Genomic DNA, 19,361 nt, shown 5'->3' on the forward strand with positions numbered 1-19,361 from the left:
TGGGACATGGGTTGCTGACATGTTTCACCGTATCAACACTTGGTTTGGATGGTGTTGAGGCCAACATTTGGTTTGGATGTGTTGGTTACATCATGGATTATACAGTGGTGTGACTTTGTTTTGGATGTGGAATATGTATACATATGGTATGGATTGTATACATTGGTTATGAATTTTCTTATTATCATAAAATACGTATACATTGGCATGGATGTGTATACATTATATTTTGGATTGATCTATATTTAGCTTGGAAATGACTTGTTGGTCTGGATAAATACTGTGGATAAATATTTGTTTAATGATATTTGATTATGATGTACTATGATTGGTTTTATATGTGCTAACCCTTATATTTCCATGATGGACTGTGATGATCTCACTATGTGGGGGAGCAGATCAGGAATGAGGCTTTGGGATAACAAGGAGCCTTTTGGATAGCTGCTTTGAGAAGTGGCTAGGTTTAGAGTTTGACCAGTACCTAGGGTGTCTTGTTTTGATGTCTTCATGACGTTGTAATTATATTACATTTTTGGATTACTGTATAACTTTTCTGAGGATGACTCTACTATAAAATTATGTTATATATTTTAGAAACAATTTTATATGTTATTGTATATTTACACTCTAGCGCAGCTGGCTCTTATTCTATTTTCTTTTATATATATTATTTATCTTTGGTTGGTTCTAGATGTGACGGCCTAGGGTGGGTCGTTACAACAAGCTTACCACGACCTTGGCATGCATTACCAAGTCAATTGTGGAGTTCGCCTACCGACTATCCGCAAGGATCCACGCACCTTCCCGAGTACTTGGTTAAGGGAATAACCCTCGACCTCATACCCCGCTCTAACACTAGCTAAGGACTTAGAGGAGACTCACCCAACCCAGTGGCCTACCTGAGCACCATTCTCCCAAATCTAGTGGCCTATCCAAGCACCACTCTCAAGAGACTCTATGTGAGCTATTCCAGTTCGAAAATATTTTTCCTCTCCTCAAGTCCTAGGCTAGACTCATGCCATAAGGCATCACATGCAATTATGCATCACACATCATACATGGTCTGCCCACCATCATGATCAACAATCATACACATGCCATAAGACATCACATGCAATAAACATCATACATCATACATGGTCTACCCACCATCATGATCAACATTCATACACATATGAACATATACACATGTCATATCATATTTAAACATTCATATATATCATTATCAAGCATACATATGAATCACACCTCACCATACATCATATATCGTACATACATGATCTAAAACTTCAACTTTAAACATGCCGAAGCATCATTTCAATTATCACAAATAAACATGCTCACACCCTGCGCAGCTTGAGTGCGCCCGACCTAATCTCAGTCAGAGAGTTTCAAAACTCTCATCCAAACCAACAAATTTAGCCACATGCAAACACAAAGCACAATGCATAGGCTCTATACAACTCAAAAATAAACTTAAATCTCACATGGACCCATCCGATGCATCAAAATTACCAAAAACCCCATTTTTCCCAAAACCCCGAAAAATGAGCGAATTCTTCGATCCAACCATAGATCCTCGACTTTCATGCATCAATTGCGTTTCTAAACTCACATGCAACCTAAACAACAAACATTCTAGCTTCCCTTACCTGAAAATTGGCTCAAAATGGCCAAGAACTGAGGAGAAGTAGAATTCCCTTCTGAAGCTCAACCCAGACTTCAATCCACCCAAAGCAAGCTTTCTAGTATGAATTTCAAGAAAAGACAGAAGGCATTAGTAATCTAGAGGAGAAGAAGAATCATACAGAGAAATTTGGGAGAGAAAGGAGCTCACAAACCCAGAGTCTTTCTCTCTAAAACTTCTCTCTAAAACCTTCACTTTCTCCTCAACCACACAACCCCTATTTATAGAAGTTCAGGAGTGGCCAGAACGGCCCGTTTCGAATCCAGAACGGCCTGTTCTGCACCCCTTCATCATGTGCAAAAATCACATGCAGAACGGCCCGTTCTGAAACCAGAACAGTTCGTACTAGGACTCATCTAGAATGGCCCGTACTCCATCCAGAACGACTCGTTCTAGGGTTTGGAACGACCCGTTCTCAACTACGATTTATAGGTCAATTTAGTAGTTTGGAACGGCCCGTTCCAGTTTGGGAATGGTGTAACAGCCCAAGAACCCGCATGTAGATATTGTCCGCTTTGGCCGCAGCCCTCACGGATTTGTTTCTGGCAATGGCACGCATGCCACCCCAAAACGCGTCTACCAAGGCAAGTCCTGCCAACCCCATCAGAGTAGCGCAGCGACCCCACATGGCCAGATATTGTCCCCTTTGCCCTCAGGCCTCAGGGTTTTGTTCTAGGCAATGCCCTCATGGCATCCCTAAACGCGTCTACACAAGGAAGGTATCCACACCCATATATATGGCATGCTTCGTTCTCCTTCCTAACCGATGTGGGACTATATCCACCCCCCCTCAAGGGAGTCCAGCGCCCTCGCTGGCACACCGGCCCGGGAACCGGCTCTGATACCAAATGTAACAGCCCAAGAACCCGCATGTAGATATTGTCCGCTTTGGCCGCAGCCCTCACGGATTTGTTTCTGGCAATGGCACGCATGCCACCCCCAAAATGCGTCTACACAAGGAAGGTATCCACACCCATATATATGGCATGCTTCGTTCTCCTTCCTAACCGATGTGGGACTATATCCACCCCCCCTCAAGGGAGTCCAGCGCCCTCGCTGGCACACCGGCCCGGGAACCGGCTCTGATACCAAATGTAACAGCCCAAGAACCCGCATGTAGATATTGTCCTCTTTGGCCGCAGCCCTCACGGATTTGTTTCTGGCAATGGCACGCATGCCACCCCAAAACGCGTCTACCAAGGCAAGTCTTGCCAACCCCATCAGAGTAGCGCAGCGACCCCACATGGCCAGATATTGTCCCCTTTGCCCTCAGGCCTCAGGGTTTTGTTCTAGGCAATGCCCTCATGGCATCCCTAAACGCGTCTACACAAGGAAGGTATCCACACCCATATATATGGCATGCTTCGTTCTCCTTCCTAACCGATGTGGGACTATATCATCGGTTAGGAAGGAGAACGAAGCATGCCATATATATGGGTGTGGATACCTTCTTAGTGTAGACGCGTTTTGGGGTGGCATGCGTGCCATTGGCTAGAACAAAACCCTGAGGCCTGAGGGCAAAGGGGACAATATCTACATGCGGGTTCTTGGGCTGTTACATTTGGTATCAGAGCCGGTTCCCGGGCCGGTGTGCCAGCGAGGGCGCTGGACTCCCTTGAGGGGGGGTGGATATAGTCCCACATCGGTTAGGAAGGAGAACGAAGCATGCCATATATATGGGTGTGGATACCTTCCTTGTGTAGACGCGTTTTGGGGTGGCATGCGTGCCATTGCCAGAAACAAATCTGTGAGGGCTGCGGCCAAAGCGGACAATATCTACATGCGAGTTCTTGGGCTGTTACAAATGGCCTGTTCTAGGCTACTAAATCACTCATACTGGACTTTTGGGTCTTCTGAAATAACTTATTACATTACAATAAAACGAACAAAATAATTTTTGCTTACTAATTTAAAGAATAATTAAAAACATTACAAAAATTTAAATTGTTTAACTACACGCCCTGAGAGCTTCTATAATTTCTAATTTAGTATGATGGCTAAGGTAAAGAAGTTAATGGTGTACTATGTTAATATTTTTTATCAGTTGTACTATGTTAATCTTATCTTAGGTAAGAAAAGTCATATTTATGTCCCTTCGAGCCAAAAAAAAGTAAGGTCGCGATCTTAGTTCAAGGTTGTCCATTCCATGAACATTTCACAAAAAAAAAAAAAAAAAAAACTATGTAAATCTTATCAAAATAAATATGGAATGTACAAAATATATTGTGATTCGTAAATTTACATTTTTAGATCAACTTATACTTGTTTGACTACTCAGATTTAAATCTTACGTTCTTCTATACATCAAATTGATGTAAACTTGTAAAGGATATATATTAATATTTCCATAACATCACATAACTACATAAGGGAAAATCAAATTATGTTTTTGTGTAAAATCTTGCTAAATGATCAGGTGTATTATTCTTAAAGATACATTAAAATTTGTCGTGTAAGTTGTTCAATTGCGTAAATTTTCCAGTTCCGTTATGGGACATGATTCTTCGTTGTCAATAACTTGCGTAAAAAACTTGACACAATCATTTTTATTTTTGGTAGGCAATGAATTAATTTATAACATTGGAGCCTCTAACAAATGTTCCCCTTATGTTACACATACTTTACTTAAATATATATCTCGTTGAAATTCATGCATGCTTATATTTCAAAACGGCACGTTTGGTTTTTGCTGAATTAGTTCATCATTCTAAATACCAACTAATTGATTCAATGATTCGCAAGTCGCAACACAATGTTATATTAGTAATTATTGGTACATTATCCGCAACTTACCAATAAATCACATAATTATCGATTTGATCATTGGTCTATTCATCATAATGCCAGTATTTTGTTAGTTTTATTGCAAACTTTATAATAAGGCACGAATATTTCGCCTACCTATATTTAGAAGAATTTGAATTTTGATCATAACATTCTCTATTCTCTGAAACCCTATCTGCTTAATTATTATTATTTTTCGATTGAATTCTCGTTTATACGTGACAAACATTGCTTCTTTATCCAAACAATATATAGGAAAATTTCACAAAAAATACATAAAAGGAAACAAAATTGTTAGTTGAATTCCCGAAACAGGTCAATTAACCAATACATTGTCAATTAATAATTAACATTGAGTACTTCCCGGATAAGCTTGTTAAATGATCTCAACAATATCCTCTTCAATAAAATATTATGTTTAATTACCTTCAACTTACTTTATTTTGAGTAAAGTTTGTATTTTAATAAATTAACCAGCATACTTCCCTTCAAAAAAAAATTAATTAATTAATTAATTAACCAGCATACAATCTTTATTTCACCAAGAATAGAAAAAATTCCGTATGATAATATATAAATAAATAAACTACCAAAAACATTACTTAAGGTTTAAGGCGAAGGTTAGAGCGTAACATTCATGAGAATCACGCGCTAAAACCCTTAGTTATTATCACGCGCAAACCAAACAGAAGAAAAAGCTTTGAGAATTACGTCACGCTCTGCAAATTGCGAGTGGCAATAACATCGCTCTATGACACCTTGCGGTAACAGTGTCCAAATAAATACAGCATTTATGTTTAAGAAAACAATAACGAAAAATAAGTTTTTGTTTCGTAACATTATAACATAACAGCGTGCAAGAGAGGTTAGGGAGTATTATTGTGGACACAGGAGAGAGAAACTTGGATCCTCACTCTTAACATTTTGTCCTCAATTTTTTTTCTCCTAAACCCAATTATTTAAAAATACTAATTAAAAATATTAGGTTCTTTTAAAATGAATTAATTTAAAATATCTCTTAAATTAATTATATTTTATAAAAATATTTTGAGTTAATATCATTTCTCTTAATATAATAATAATTGGTGGAATAGGTGTCTCATTAAAATTTAAAATAATTGTAAAAAAAAAATATAAATTTAGAATGAATTTTAACAATACTAATTGAATTAATATTTTTTTTAATTCATCAAATTAGATAAATGAGTCTTAGACAGGAGGAATACAATTTCTTTGTTCTATAAAATAAAAAAGAAAGAAATGTTTGGTTATTTGGTATTGCATCGTATAAATCTATGTAAACTGAAGTTGCGTCCTTCAAATCTTGCAACTCCCGTTGGTGCTCATTTCGTCTTTTTCTCTCACTAAAATTCTAGGGAGAGAGGGGTAGGAGATCAGAGTGTTGAACAGTTGGTTTGATGAATGAATCATTCATGATTGATCTCTCCTTTTGACTTTCCAATTCATGTTCCCATTTTTCTTCCTTTGCTAATTTCTCTTTCTGAAATTTTGCTCCCTCCTCTAAATTTGATACTATTCTTCAGTTTTTCACACGGGGGTTCACATTGCAACAACAAAATTCGACGGTTAAGTTTTTTATTGTTCTCTGTTTGGTCGTAATTGTGTGAAACAACATGGTCGTGAGCACCAAAAGCACATGATCAACAAGGTGGGGTTTGCAAGGAGTTATGTTCATTGGATTGGTGGCACAACATTTTTCCAGAATTGGCATCATCTTTGGAGGGTATAAGTTATGACAATCAATGAAACAATTGTGAATTTCTTATCTTTTAAGGCTCATCATACTTGAGCTCCAAACTCATCTAATTAAAGGCTCGAAGGTTCTTCCTTTTTATGTTTAGCTTTTTGATCAATTCAGATTTGTTTTCTAGTGATCATGGGTTGTGCAAGTTCAAAGCAAAAGCGATGTCGGCGTTGCAGTGCTCCTTATTCTCCTGCTCCGAGAAGCTACTCAATGCACGTTCATCACCCTCCTCAAGCAGAAGGTGATAGCTACCATGTGGTGGCACTCACCTCCACAACACTTGGCACTCTCAAACTCAATTCCCCTGCTTCAACTCAAAACCTTGGTGTGAATTGTGACCATGATTTCAAGCACTCCAATGGCAAGGTTGGTAACGCTGAAAGCTTCAGGTTTGATAGTGAGAGTTTTGTTGTCCAAAGGCCAAAGGAGAAGGAGAGGAAGAGTGAAGCATTGGAGAAAGAGAAAAAAGAAGAGTTCTCAATGGGGCTGATTGAGGCCAAGACTTGGTCCAACATGATTGAGCAAAAGTTGCCAAAAGTTTTCCCCAAGACCCCAATCAGAACACCACCTGGTGAGCCTGAGACAATCATCAACACATGGGAACTCATGGAAGGCCTCGAAGACACCACACCTTTTCGATCACCGTGCCACTTCCGAAGCTTCTCTTTTGATGCCAATGGTGATGATGTTGGTTGTGAAGTTGATGTTGATGTTGATCCACCCAAGATGAGTGTTGTTGCTCCTCCAAAACCCATGTGGCTTCTCATGACTGAGGAGGAATCAAGACTCAACCCTGCAGTCTCAGATTTTGATCCTGAGGTGATTTCCTCATTCAGGAAGTCCTTGCAACAGCTCTCTCCAAGTGATGAAGAGAAGCAACGGACTAGAAAGGAGTTTCCGTTTGAGGAAAAGAAAACAAAAGGTGATGATGATGAAGAAGATAATGTTGATGTTGCGGATGATGTTCATGTCGATGATTCATGTGGGAAGGAGAAGGTGGTGTTGTATTTCACTAGCTTGCGTGGAGTGCGAAAGACTTATGAGGATTGCTGCCAAGTGAGGATGATTCTGAAAGGGGTGGGAGTGAGGGTGGATGAGAGAGATGTGTCCATGCATTCAGGGTTTAAAGAGGAGCTTAGAGAGCTTTTGGGTGATTGGTATGGTGGGGGAGGATTGCCAAGAGTGTTTGTTGGGGGGAATTACATTGGTGGAGCTGAGGAAATTCAGAAGCTGCATGAGGATGGGAAGCTTGAAAAACTTTTAGGTTGTTGTGAGAAGATTGAGGATAGTGTTGGAGGTGATGGAGGGGGAGTTTGTGAGGCTTGTGGGGATATAAGGTTTGTCCCTTGTGAAACATGTTGTGGAAGTTGTAAAATTTACTATGAAGGTGATGAAGATGAAGAAGAAGAATTTGTTGATGGTGAGGTGGGAGAGTTTGGTTTCCAACGTTGCCCTGATTGCAATGAAAATGGACTAATTCGTTGCCCCATATGTTGCTTTTAGTTCCCAATTCACTTAACAGAGGTACTGAAAAACCAATTTTTTTGAGTTTTGTTCTTCATGGGATTTTGTATTTTGTGAGATTTTGTTGTACAGTCAAGTTTTTTTTTTAAGTGCTTGATACTAGTGAAGAGTGAATAACGTGTTCTAATCACTCCCCCTGCATAATCAATGCAGCTTGCTACATAGTGTATACCTTTTCATTTTGATTTTGTACACAATTGCCTTTCTTGTAAAATCAAGAAGAAATGCAAAAGAGAATTATCATGTTAGCTGGTATCATTTGTATTATTTCTCTTCATAACGTGTCCTCCTTTTTAGTATTCAAAATTGTGATGTTAGAAAGTTGTTGCATTGGGGGCTTGAAGCTTTCTAGGCCTAGAGTTGAACCTGTGCTGAGCTAATTACAGAATGCACTTAGAGGCTAGGGTTTATGAGCTCAATGCAACTACCATGCTTATCATCTTTATGTTATCAAATGTTGACCACTACACGAGTTAAGACCATTGGTGGTTAGCACGGCTTTTCTAGCCCCTGATTTTCTATTGGATTACAATTGCTTGGTTATTGCTAAATGAAACCGTGACCAAGTTTAATTTATTCATTCTCTACATTACCGGCTTCTTTTTATATTTGTTTTGAATTGATTGTTTTGTAAAGCATGGTTGCACATTTTCTTTGTTATATATAAAACCTCAGGTTAAGTTGTGGGGCATAAAATAGCGAATTAGGTGGACATAGTCTAGGTCAACTTCGGCGAGAGACTTGTGATTGAGTCAAATCATGTCTTTATAGATGGAAAAGGCACTATATCTACATGTGAATGTATCTCCACTACCCTCTCAAAATAATAGTATATAAATTATTTCAAAAAGGGTGCTTTTACGATTTCAACCTAGTAGACATTTTCTTCTAAAACCAATTGAACAGTTCAAAAGCACACAAAGTTTCTTTCAAGTTAAAGGAAGTTTTAAAAAGCAGCAGATACAGTTTTTTGTTATTCTCATTTACGTTTAAATTAGAGCCTTGGTTTTTGGCTTTCGAGAATATTGTCTTAGAAGAGACTAATCTCTCAAATTACCATCCAACACAAATTGATGGTGTTTTTTGTATACACGCATGAATTTTAACATCCCTTTAAAATGAAGGAATTTTAGTCCATTAATTGCTTTGAATTCTGATCTCTAAGCAAGAAAATGACACTTCATGGTCCAAATGGTCCAAAACTTAAAGACAAGAAGAATCACCAATTTTGACTTTCGATTTCACCATAACACATTTCCAAATGAACCGCTAGAAAATTGAAAAGGGTTTTTTAGACTTTTATTTGGTTGATCATTACAGGGCGGTGGCACATTTGAGACACACCCAATTATGCAAAATAATTGCCAAATTCCAGAGTTTAGATTAGAAATCCATGTCATGCCATTTACAAAAAAATGCACCACTAAGGAACGCCTGAATCATACAAATGATTTGTGCCAAAGAAGCAAAACTTTTTCTTCCCTTACCTACTTGTGTCCTTTTTTAATCATCTTCATGTGTTAATGCAATCAATGAGCCTAGATGCAAGAAAATCTCAATAAGCTACATGTCCCTTGCCGTCCAATCAAGATCACAACACATTTAGGTGGTTAGCGGTAGATGACAATCACAGTGCTGAAATAGTTGTAAATGCCAATGGCTTATTTATGTGGAGGCAATGTTAGATGTAGAATACACAAATGACACATTATTTTTCTCATGATTTCATAAAAATCACCTAACATTGTCAGTGACCCCAATAGATATAAACAGTTTTGATTAGAAGGGTGTAGAACTAGACTGGCGTGAAAAATAATTACTTGGTATTTAGTAACTTTACGTTCACAAATAGTGTTTTTGTTTTTGTTTTAATTGTATTCATGGCATGTTAGTCCATTGAAAAACTCGTTATACCTTTTAGTGGGAGTAAAGTTATAGTTTAGAACTGAAGTATTATCTAATAACTTGCAGAATATGTGCGAAAAAGTTTATACTGATATCATTGCTAAAGAAAATAGTCCATGTATGAAAAAGAAACCAACCACTACCCGGTTTTATGCGAAATAAAGAATTGCAACTGGCATATTGTCCTAGGAATACAAAAGGAGACACACTATGGCACTATCCATTCAACAAACCAAGCCCACAAACCCAATCCCCCACGGATACATGTAAACGTGTACTTTCACAAAAAATAAAAATAAAAAAAGGATAAATGTGGCTATATTTTCCTATTGGCACGGATCAGGGTCAATGAGAAAAGGTACATTTAAATAATTGAGATGAGTGCATGTAACTTATTATCATTATTATTGGACCAAAATAAGGTGGCTACGGCAAAACAGTGGTTGGGTCGTAAAGAGAATGATAAATTGTTCGCAATGGCTGGGATGCCTATAAAAGCATAAAAATGGTGTTGGCAGGGAATCGGTTGCAGCATATAAATATTAGAAAGTAGTTCACATGTTATTATGTAAATTGTTAGTTGCTGATGTTTTGAAAGTAACAACCGTGTTGTAGACAGTGTGAAAAGAGTGTTGATGCAACAAATCTACTGACACATGAAATTAATTATATTTTATAGAGGATGCCAAGGAATGTCTATTTTGCATTAGGTTAAGTGATTGCCCTTTGAGCAATCCAGTATCTTGTTGGAAGTGCCTTCTTTCATACTTAGCTTAACATGCCAAAAATCAGACATTAAATGCAAACTTAGTTCAACTTATTTCAGAAAAATAATCCTTTTCTTTTCTAATTAACTTCTTAAGAGCTTTGGTAGAACAGAAGCACCCTATACTACCGAATAGAACACTGACATTTTGGACTGTTAACAAACATTCACCTAGAAGATTACTATAAAAATTTAAACCACAAGTAATTTTATCTAATTGCAGATACTCTACTAGTTCATCTAGCCGGGGAATAGTCTTGAAAAGAGTTACTCACAAGCTACATAAAAGAGTTTTTCTGAAATGACTATTTTACCCAAAATTAATCCATCACAAACATGCACTTAATATAACTTTAGGCACATTGAATATTAAAGTAGACAAGAAACTTGGTACTTAGTTACTTACAACTTAAAATTGTAACATGTGCTATATTTTATAAAAGGATACACAAATTAGTGGCTGCTAACCATGGATTCTCCAAAACTACTGATATGAACACATTTGCACCAGATGAGTAGCCACACATGTAAAGCAAGTTCATGACTTATAATACAGTATATATCAACAAACAAATGCTTCTGTTTGTTTGTGTTCAATAACTAAACTTATAAGACAGCAGTTTATGTTTAGATTTTCATTTCTGTTCATGCTGACCCAAATCAGCAGCCGCTTTTGCTGCACGTGTCAACATATCCGACACCCAAAGAGCTCCTTTGGCAAAGTAGCTACTGTTGACTACAGCACTTCCGGCTGCAATGGCAGCTTTCCCGGTAACCGTTGCCACAACTATAGCTGTTGTCCCTGTCACTGTTGCAGCTGATTTGGTGAAATCTGTCACATGATACTTCTCATCCACAGACTTAAAAGTTTCGATGCCTGAATTAATGGTATCAGTCAAGCCAATTTTGTTGCTGAGTTCAGCAACCTTGGATGCTGCTGTAGATGATACACTATGAGATTCATCAAAAGCTTTTGCCATGACAAATGCATCTTTGCTCAACACATATCCCTTAGCCACCATTGTTTTGACAACCTCCTGAGCCAGAGTTAGTGCTTCTCCAGGGGAAGAAACAAACTTATCCATGTGAACATCCTGTAAATGATGACAACGTTAACATAATCTACGATTGACTAGAACAATAACTAAATAAGCCACTAGTTATATTAGACATGTAATTTGTAACATGTAGTTAGCCTATATAAAGGCTCTTATAATCATATTAGAGATGTACTTTGTAATTTGTAGTTGTGATTCAATCAAATACTAGCATTTTTGCTTCTATATCAGTTTTTCTCCTCTCTGAATCATGTTTCCTAACAAGTTACATTTTATAAAGAAGGATATTGTTGTACATATTTTAGGATGAGTTGGGTTTTAATACCAGATTACTTAACTACTTTTTTTTTAAAATGTTAAAGGTTATATAAAACTACTAATAGCAAGAAGTGATAAATCAAGATAGAAATCCACAAGCCAACTACAAAATGCATTGAACTTGCCTCATTAAACTTTTGTCACGTGTCCATGAACTAAAATAGATGACCATACCATTAACCTAGTTACCCCCGAGGAGAAGGAAATAAATGAAAATAACACAAATGTTGACATATATCTTAATTCAATCTTGTAAGAATAAACGTATTTTCAGTACATGGAAGGCAAGCCAGCAATTCCAAGATTGAGTTACTTGAGTAGTATTGAGACATTCTCATGGATTTGATTTGTGTTGCATTTATATCTTTGAGCTGTTTTTCATTGCTCTTTGTTTTAAATGGAGTATCACAGGTGTGAAAAGCCTCTAGGAGGCAACAAATACTGCTAACTTAAGAGAAAATCCAGTTTTCCAAAATATACCGTCTTAGTTGATTTAAGGAAAAAAAAATTATCACAAAAATATCACCTTGTTTTCACTTTATTTCCTGTTTTTCTTTGGAAACAGAGAATAAAAGTAACATTTTTGTAATTATTAGTGAAAGCAGAAAAATTTCCTTGAACCAAATAGACCTAAATTCCCCACACAGTTGAAACTGAACCATATTACAGAAGAAGAAAAAAAACAAAGACTATTCATTCCCCAAGTTTCAAATGACTGCTAAATTTTTTCATAATAAAGAGCTTTTCATGTATAACCCAAAGTATCAAAAGAATAACTTCAAATGTATAGCATGGTTAATGAATATTTTTGAATACGTATAAAAAAACTTCTTTTTTTATCACTTTGGTCTAACTAAAAGCACCAGAGCAGTCTAAGGAAGGATTTTAGGCATACTTGCGAGGTTGTAAAACTGTCTTCAGGCCTTGACGCATGACTGCTCCAATTATCAGAGTCATTTAAGTAAGCTTCATAGCGTGAAATGAATATACATTGGTCCAATATCATTGATCCCTGAAACAACATTTGACAAAAATATGCAGGTTAGTAAACAATATTCAAGTGACAACAATGCCACATCACTGAAAAGCTATTTTTTTGCAACACAAGATGAACTTGATTCAAGAAATACAAATAATACAACATTTAAGTAACAATTTTTCTATAATGCAATGGAATTGAAATTTCATATAAAATTATTTTTATCATCCTTTTTATAACTGTGTTAAGAAAAAAAAACAGGATAAAAATGGGTACTTATCATTGTGAAGATTCTGAATTTAAATACATCTAGAGACAAAATACAAAAAATTACCTCATCATGACCAGCAGTTAAAAATAAAACTTTCATAGAGATATCAGAACCATCTTGCACTTCAATAGGAAAGCAAAACACCATCGTCTATTACACAAAATGAAGCATAGACATTGACAAGGACACAGGGCATGAGGATACAATGTGTCATACAAGAACTGTGTCAGACAGATGGCCTAGACACAAACACAGCATGAAAATGGTGTGTCCATGCACATAGGTTACAAAATATTTATCTAATGCATATGAGAGAGGAATAAGGGAATTCATTTTGCTATGTTAACCCATGATATCCAACGACAAGAGAGCAAGGAAGTTAGGGAAAAAGCAATTTACATTTAGCAATAATGCAGTTTCCAGGGCATAAGCATCCCGATAAGTCACATATGCAGTAGCTGCAATTTCACCAGATCTGTATCATGACAAAAAAGCTATTATTCATATTGTTTCTTAGAAATCTTAATAAATTGTAACTACAAAATCGACTAACAATTCTATCATTTAGGACCTGCAACTTGCAGGTATACAATCTTTCTATATAACAATATACTGCAAAATAAAGAAACATGTTATTAACATCTTTAAAATATTTGATATAGAGCTTGTTTAGATACAAGTTATAAGTACTTTTGAAAGTTTCTCTACTAAAAAATATTCTTTATTTTTGGTAAAGAAACTCTCAAAAACACTTCTAAACTTGCATCCAAACAAGTTAATAAGCATGCTAATTGTTATTGATTGTTTAGAAAGAATACATGACAATGACATTTAAGAAGAGAAATTTACAAATTCCTAATTTACAGCAAGATTAAATAATGTGAAAGTTCTTGACAAATTAACCCAATTCACAGTCAAAACCAAAAAAAAAAATAATAATAACAATTTAATTCAATAACAGGATAAATACATTGCAAAAAGTTCAATCTGATTTATTTCCAGATGAAGAACAGAACTGTTTAACTAGAAGATACTACATAAAAGGAAGTTGAAATAAACTAGAAATCTGGAATCTATCAAATATGAAGTTAAGGACACAGAATAAACATCCCGAACAATACTTTGAATTTCCTTCAGTTATCTGAGGCAGAGGCAATGCAAGGATAGTAATCTACTAATATTGATCAAGACATCTCCAAGATAACGAGTTCCTTGATTATCTACATCTACTACTTTGTCTTGTCATTTGTCAGACAAATGTTACAATTAGACAGTAGAATCGTGGAACACAACCACCAAAAGGAGAAATGAAGATTCTGATTTTTTTGCCATGCCATTTAACTTTTGAACATTGTAACAGTATAATGGACATTAAACTCACAAGGTTCAGTTTTGATATACAGGAATTTTACCAGTAAGTAAAGTAACTTTACCTTATTATTTCAACATTTTCAATTACACCACAGTATGAAAAAAAATTGTGCACATCATTCTCTGTTGCTCTTGGGGATAAGTTTGTAACTTGAGCAGTGTAACCGTCACTATAATACATACTTGCCGAGTGACTCAATCTCAAATTGGAAAAAATAGAACCAGATTCAACAAACCTGTAGAAAGCAAAGCAAATAAAAAACTTGACAACGTATTAGAGGGAAAAAGATTGACCCTGTAAGGATTATTCATGTAACTTCAAAAACTGATAGTGGGAATAGGCTTGCCTTTCCCCTTCATTTCTCCATTAATAAGGCCACGCATTGTTGGCACAAACAATGAAGATAAGCAGTACTACTGTAAATCAAAGATAACATTATCTATCATTTTGGATCATTCACTTCATCTACAACTGATACCATTATCAAATTCCAAAATATTTAGTCGTCCCCAATAGATTTTGGCCTCAACTTTTGCACATAGAACGATGCCACAATCACATGACCATAGATATTTAGTCGTACATGGTTCGAATCCTGTTATTGTACATAGAATAGAATATATTGGAAGGGAAATAATTATTTTCGTTTCAGTAATAGTTATTTTGTAACATTATCATAGTAAAAAAAAAAAAAAAATCACATCACATCAGATGACTATGCAATTTCAATTGTTATTTTATTATTTGAGCACACATATCAGCTTTTGACAATTGACATTTGACATGCAAGGAAACATCTTATTTTATCATAAATGAGAATGAAGAATGCCCCATCAACTGAAAACAGATTTTTTCCACAATCCAACACCAATGGAAACAAATCCAACTCAATCAAATTCTAAAATCTCAAACTCCAGCAAAATTGATAGCATCAATAGAAATTATTTAATAAAAACAATTGCTTTGATCCACAAGAGAGAGAGAACGTGAAAATCAAACAAAACAAGCAATAAAAGGACATCATCAACGTGGGAAAACAAAAGAGGTCGAAGAAAACTAGAAAAAGGGAAAACAAGAGAGGTCGAAGAAAACTAGAAAAAGGGAGTACCGGAAAGAGTGTTGAAAGTTCAAACTAGCGAAGTGCTTTACCTGAGAGTTCTTGTCGGCGAAGTGAAGCAGAGGAAAGTGTAGAGAGAGAAAGAGAAAATGTGTCAGCAGAGAATGAATCCAATGTGGATTTGTTTCCTTTCGCGATTGGAAGTTGGAACATTGAAAAATAAAATTTTATGGAATCTCACGCGCGTGACATTTGTCTTGTGTAACATTCTTGTTGGTCGCTATTACATATAATAAAGTACATGTATCAAATCCATCCACTGGATTCTATATATTAGTCTCTCTAGTAGTAAAATTTTTTAAATTTTTTAAATAATATTAATTATTATGTTATTAATTATTTTTATATTTTATTTAATTTTTAATTAATTTATACATGATAATTAATATATTATTTATTATGAAAAATAAATAAATAAAAATATAATAAGAAACATCTAAATCATTATATAAAAAATAGAAAAAATTATTATATTTCTTAATCTATATAAAATAACTTTAAGTGACTATTAAACAAAAGTAATCTTATTAAACAACAGATTTAATTCTTTACTATTGAATTTAATACCAATATAGTTATCAACGAATTTTACTTTTGATATTTATTAAATTAATGACTTTAGGTTTTAATATTTTTATATTGAATTTAGATTTTAATATTGATAACTGTTATTGAAATTAATTTATTTTAACAAGTATTAAAATTAGGTTTAAATTTGAAAATAATAAGCAAAATTAATCTCCAACACTAAAAGTTAATTTCAATTATGGTACTACAAGTAAAAAAATTAAATACTAGTTAATAAATATTATCATAGATTATCATTTTTTTAAATTATATTAAAATTATATTTTTATCTCTTTATTTTTCTCGATCCATAGTTTTTATTCATTTGTTTTAAAATAAAGATAATTAGTCTCTTTATTTTTAAAATACAAAATTTTGATCCCATTAATTTGATATTTGTGTATCATTAAATTTTAACATTGTCAACTGATCTATCACTATTTAAGTAATGTAATATTTAGTGACGTGATATTTAAGGACAAAAATTAAAAATAACATGCAAAAGGTGTTTTCTTATGAATATATTTTTATGAGCGATTAATATTTTATTAATAACAATTCTATTTGTATTTTTTTCAATATTTTTATTTATAAATGTAATGTTACTAAATGTTATATTATTTAAGTATGAGTAAAGGATTAGTATATGTCAATTTGATAAGATGACCAAAAATATGTATTTTTAAAAAACAGAGTTGTCTCTATTTTAAAATAAAAGACCAAATTTGCATATTAATAAAAAATAAAGGGATAAAATGTGCAATTTAACCTTTCTTTAAAAAAATGATAATAGTTGATAATAGACTAATTCATTTTTTTTAATTTGAAATATTAACTTGAGTTTGTAATTTTAATTTTAGGAAGTAATGACATATTTGACTCTTAATGTGATTTTTTAAATATTTGTTTTATTAAAAGTAAAACTTTTATAAGCTTCATCAAATGACTCATACTTTTAAATAAATAATAAAAAAATTATTTCTTAAATACTTCTTAAGAAAAAAAATTATAAAATATGAAACATTTGTTCACCTTTGAAAAATGAAGAATTTAGTAATACATTAAATATTTCATAATTGAAGATCTTAAATTACATGGTAGAAATCATTCATTAATAGATTTCTAGAAATATCTTGTACAAAAACTTTAACAATTAAATTTTAATAAATGTGTTATCAGTATTATTTCAATCCCTCTTGCCGCTTGATTTTTATTGTCGTCCAAAGAGCGTGAGCGATAAAGTATTGTGCAATTGATTCTTCATGATTTATTTTTTGTCATATTGAATATGGTTGGTGGCATGCTTTTTTTTTATTTCTGAATGATATAAAAAAAATTATGGTTGGTGGCAAAAATTATGGCGTAAGCAAAGTCTGGCAGTAAAATAATAGATGCTAAGTTTCATTTTGGCATTTAACTTTTTAGAGATGGTATATATTGTTTAATGCGAAATTTATAATTTTTTACCAAAAAAAAATGCAATCCTTTCTTCATTTTGGAAGTCAACTATTCTACAGATGACATTTTTAATGCAAAATCTATGCTTATGAAAAAAAAATTAAGATTATAAAACAACATAAGTTCACAGCAATATATCTTTTGTTATAATTATCTATTTAAGGTGTTCTTTATTACACCGTTAGAAAGCTTGACAATATATTTATAATTGTTGTCTTTAGCATGAAAATTAAAATCGTCTTTATATTGATGAAAACCAATTTTAAAGTAGGTGATTTGTTAAAAAATTGTTTATGAAGAAAATGGAAATTATAACTAATTTTATTAAAATAGGAAAATGGAAAACACTTTTTTCCTTTTGAAAATCAGTTTAGATTCAAGGGTTAAATTAAGTGATGGATGAAAATTGAATTACATTGCACCTCTAGGCTCTAATACATCAATGAAAAAAAATGGTTATCTTACAACAAATTGTGTAATTATTAATAAATTTTAGAATATTTATTTAAACTCCAAAATGAAAAATGAAATGGAAATTAAAAATTAAGGAAATTATTAATGAAATATATTTTTTAAAATATTATTTAGTTTGATAGGAGGTTATGCTATTTGACCATTACAATAAATGTTGCATAAAGTAACATATAAAAGTGTCTTTATGAATGTAATATATGAATATATAACTCTATTTAACATATAACTACACATAATTTTAATGTTGATTTTAAATAAGATTCAACAACATATATTGTTTGTCACAATAAATTATACCTATACTTTTTAATAACATATTAACATATATTGTATTTATAGTGTAAGTAAAAATAATTTTTAGTAACAAATATCATTACAACATGATATGTTAGAGATGACAAATAAATTCATACTCGTGGGTGATAAGTGTCTAATTAGTTTGATGAAATTTAAATTTGAGACACTTATCTAGCACACTTTTTGTATATATATTGATATAATTTTGGCAAATACATTAAGAATCAAAAAGGGGCTCTTAATTTACATTATTACATGGAGTGATGAGTTTTTGATCAGATTTTCCTCTTATTTTGTAGTTTTTGAATCAGGAGGCAAACGGCTGAGCACCTTGAAACGGCTGAGCGCTTTCAAGCCAGAGAGCTCAAGTTTTTGAATCTGGAGGCAAACGGCTGAGCGCCTTGAAACGGCTGAGCGCTTTCAAGCCAGAGAGCTCAAGTTTTTGAATCTGGAGGCAAACGGCTGAGCGCCTTGAAATGGCTGAGCGCTTTCAAGCCAGAGAGTTTAACAAATGTAGCAAAGGAGAGGCACTCAGCCACTCTAAGGCGCTGAGCGGATTTGGCCTTGGAAGAAGGAGTGCTCTCTGCCTCCTAAGCGTTCAGCGGATATGAAGCGCCCAGCCCCTTGTCCTTGCTTAACAGTGAAGAATCTCCAAGGCGCTCAGCGGATTTGAACGGCTCAACCCTTCAGATTACTTCATGGTAAAGAATTCTTCAAACCGCTCAGCCGTTTCAAGACGCTGAGCGAATTCTTCTCTTTCCTGCCTACTCTGTTTTAATTCTAGCACTTATAAAAGGGCAGAGGAGAGAGAAAAAGGGCTATCATAAGTTGTACGAAGTGAAGAACAGAGAGGAACGAGGAAACAGAGCACTTTGGAGCTCGTGGGGACGCGATTCTTTAGAGGATCTTTTTCTTCTATCTTTCTCCTTGTTGTTTAATGATTTCTTGTACCATGGAGAACTAAAGCTCTAGGTTTATGATTAATGTAGTCATCAAACTCCTGTGTATTCCTCTTTGAT

At 34.1% G+C, this 19,361-nt stretch overlaps 2 protein-coding genes across 6 annotated transcripts; one reads left to right on the top strand and one right to left on the bottom strand.

Annotated features, from left to right (window-relative positions):
• The first annotated feature begins 5,768 nt into the window (after positions 1–5,768).
• LOC109795621 (uncharacterized protein At3g28850) lies at positions 5,769–8,015 on the top strand. 2 transcript variants are annotated; one of them, XM_020355135.3, is made up of 2 exons: positions 5,769–6,215; positions 6,351–8,015. In XM_020355135.3, exons 1-2 carry the CDS (start codon positions 6,129–6,131, stop codon positions 7,737–7,739), a joined length of 1,476 nt encoding a protein of 491 aa, XP_020210724.1. In that variant the 5' UTR covers positions 5,769–6,128; the 3' UTR covers positions 7,740–8,015. The 2 variants fall into 2 exon arrangements, with proteins under 2 accessions (XP_020210724.1, XP_020210725.1); XM_020355136.3 differs by having other exon boundaries at positions 6,364–8,015.
• Positions 8,016–10,773: 2,758 nt separating this feature from the next.
• On the bottom strand, positions 10,774–15,735 carry LOC109798789 (RNA-binding (RRM/RBD/RNP motifs) family protein). 4 transcript variants are annotated; one of them, XM_083073047.1, is made up of 6 exons: positions 15,579–15,728; positions 14,908–15,024; positions 14,491–14,664; positions 13,457–13,532; positions 12,703–12,819; positions 10,774–11,525 (listed from the first exon to the last, which is right to left on the bottom strand). In XM_083073047.1, exons 3-6 carry the CDS (start codon positions 14,607–14,609, stop codon positions 11,067–11,069), a joined length of 771 nt encoding a protein of 256 aa, XP_082929173.1. In that variant the 5' UTR covers positions 14,610–14,664; positions 14,908–15,024; positions 15,579–15,728; the 3' UTR covers positions 10,774–11,066. The 4 variants fall into 4 exon arrangements, with proteins under 4 accessions (XP_082929173.1, XP_020214777.1, XP_082929175.1 ...); XM_020359188.3 differs by lacking the exon at positions 14,908–15,024 and having other exon boundaries at positions 15,579–15,735; XM_083073049.1 differs by lacking the exon at positions 14,908–15,024 and having other exon boundaries at positions 15,538–15,690.
• Positions 15,736–19,361: the final 3,626 nt, after the last annotated feature.

The sequence above is a fragment of the Cajanus cajan genome, chromosome 4 (genome assembly GCF_000230855.2).
Source record: "Cajanus cajan strain Asha chromosome 4, NIPB_CcT2T_4, whole genome shotgun sequence".
Classification (NCBI taxonomy): Eukaryota; Viridiplantae; Streptophyta; class Magnoliopsida; order Fabales; family Fabaceae; genus Cajanus; species Cajanus cajan.

Excerpts from the sequence above, each read along its gene's own strand:
- LOC109798789 (XM_020359188.3), bottom strand. The coding sequence starts at position 14,609 with ATGTATTATAGTGACGGTTACACTGCTCAAGTTACAAACTTATCCCCA. Across the intron at positions 13,533-14,490 it reads GAAAATGTTGAAATAATAAG|ATCTGGTGAAATTGCAGCTA; the intron begins GTAAAGTTACTT and ends GTCATGATACAG. Across the intron at positions 11,526-12,702 it reads ACAGTTTTACAACCTCGCAA|GATGTTCACATGGATAAGTT; the intron begins GTATGCCTAAAA and ends CATCATTTACAG.
- LOC109795621 (XM_020355135.3), top strand. The coding sequence starts at position 6,129 with ATGATCAACAAGGTGGGGTTTGCAAGGAGTTATGTTCATTGGATTGGT. Across the intron at positions 6,216-6,350 it reads ATTGGCATCATCTTTGGAGG|ATTTGTTTTCTAGTGATCAT; the intron begins GTATAAGTTATG and ends TGATCAATTCAG.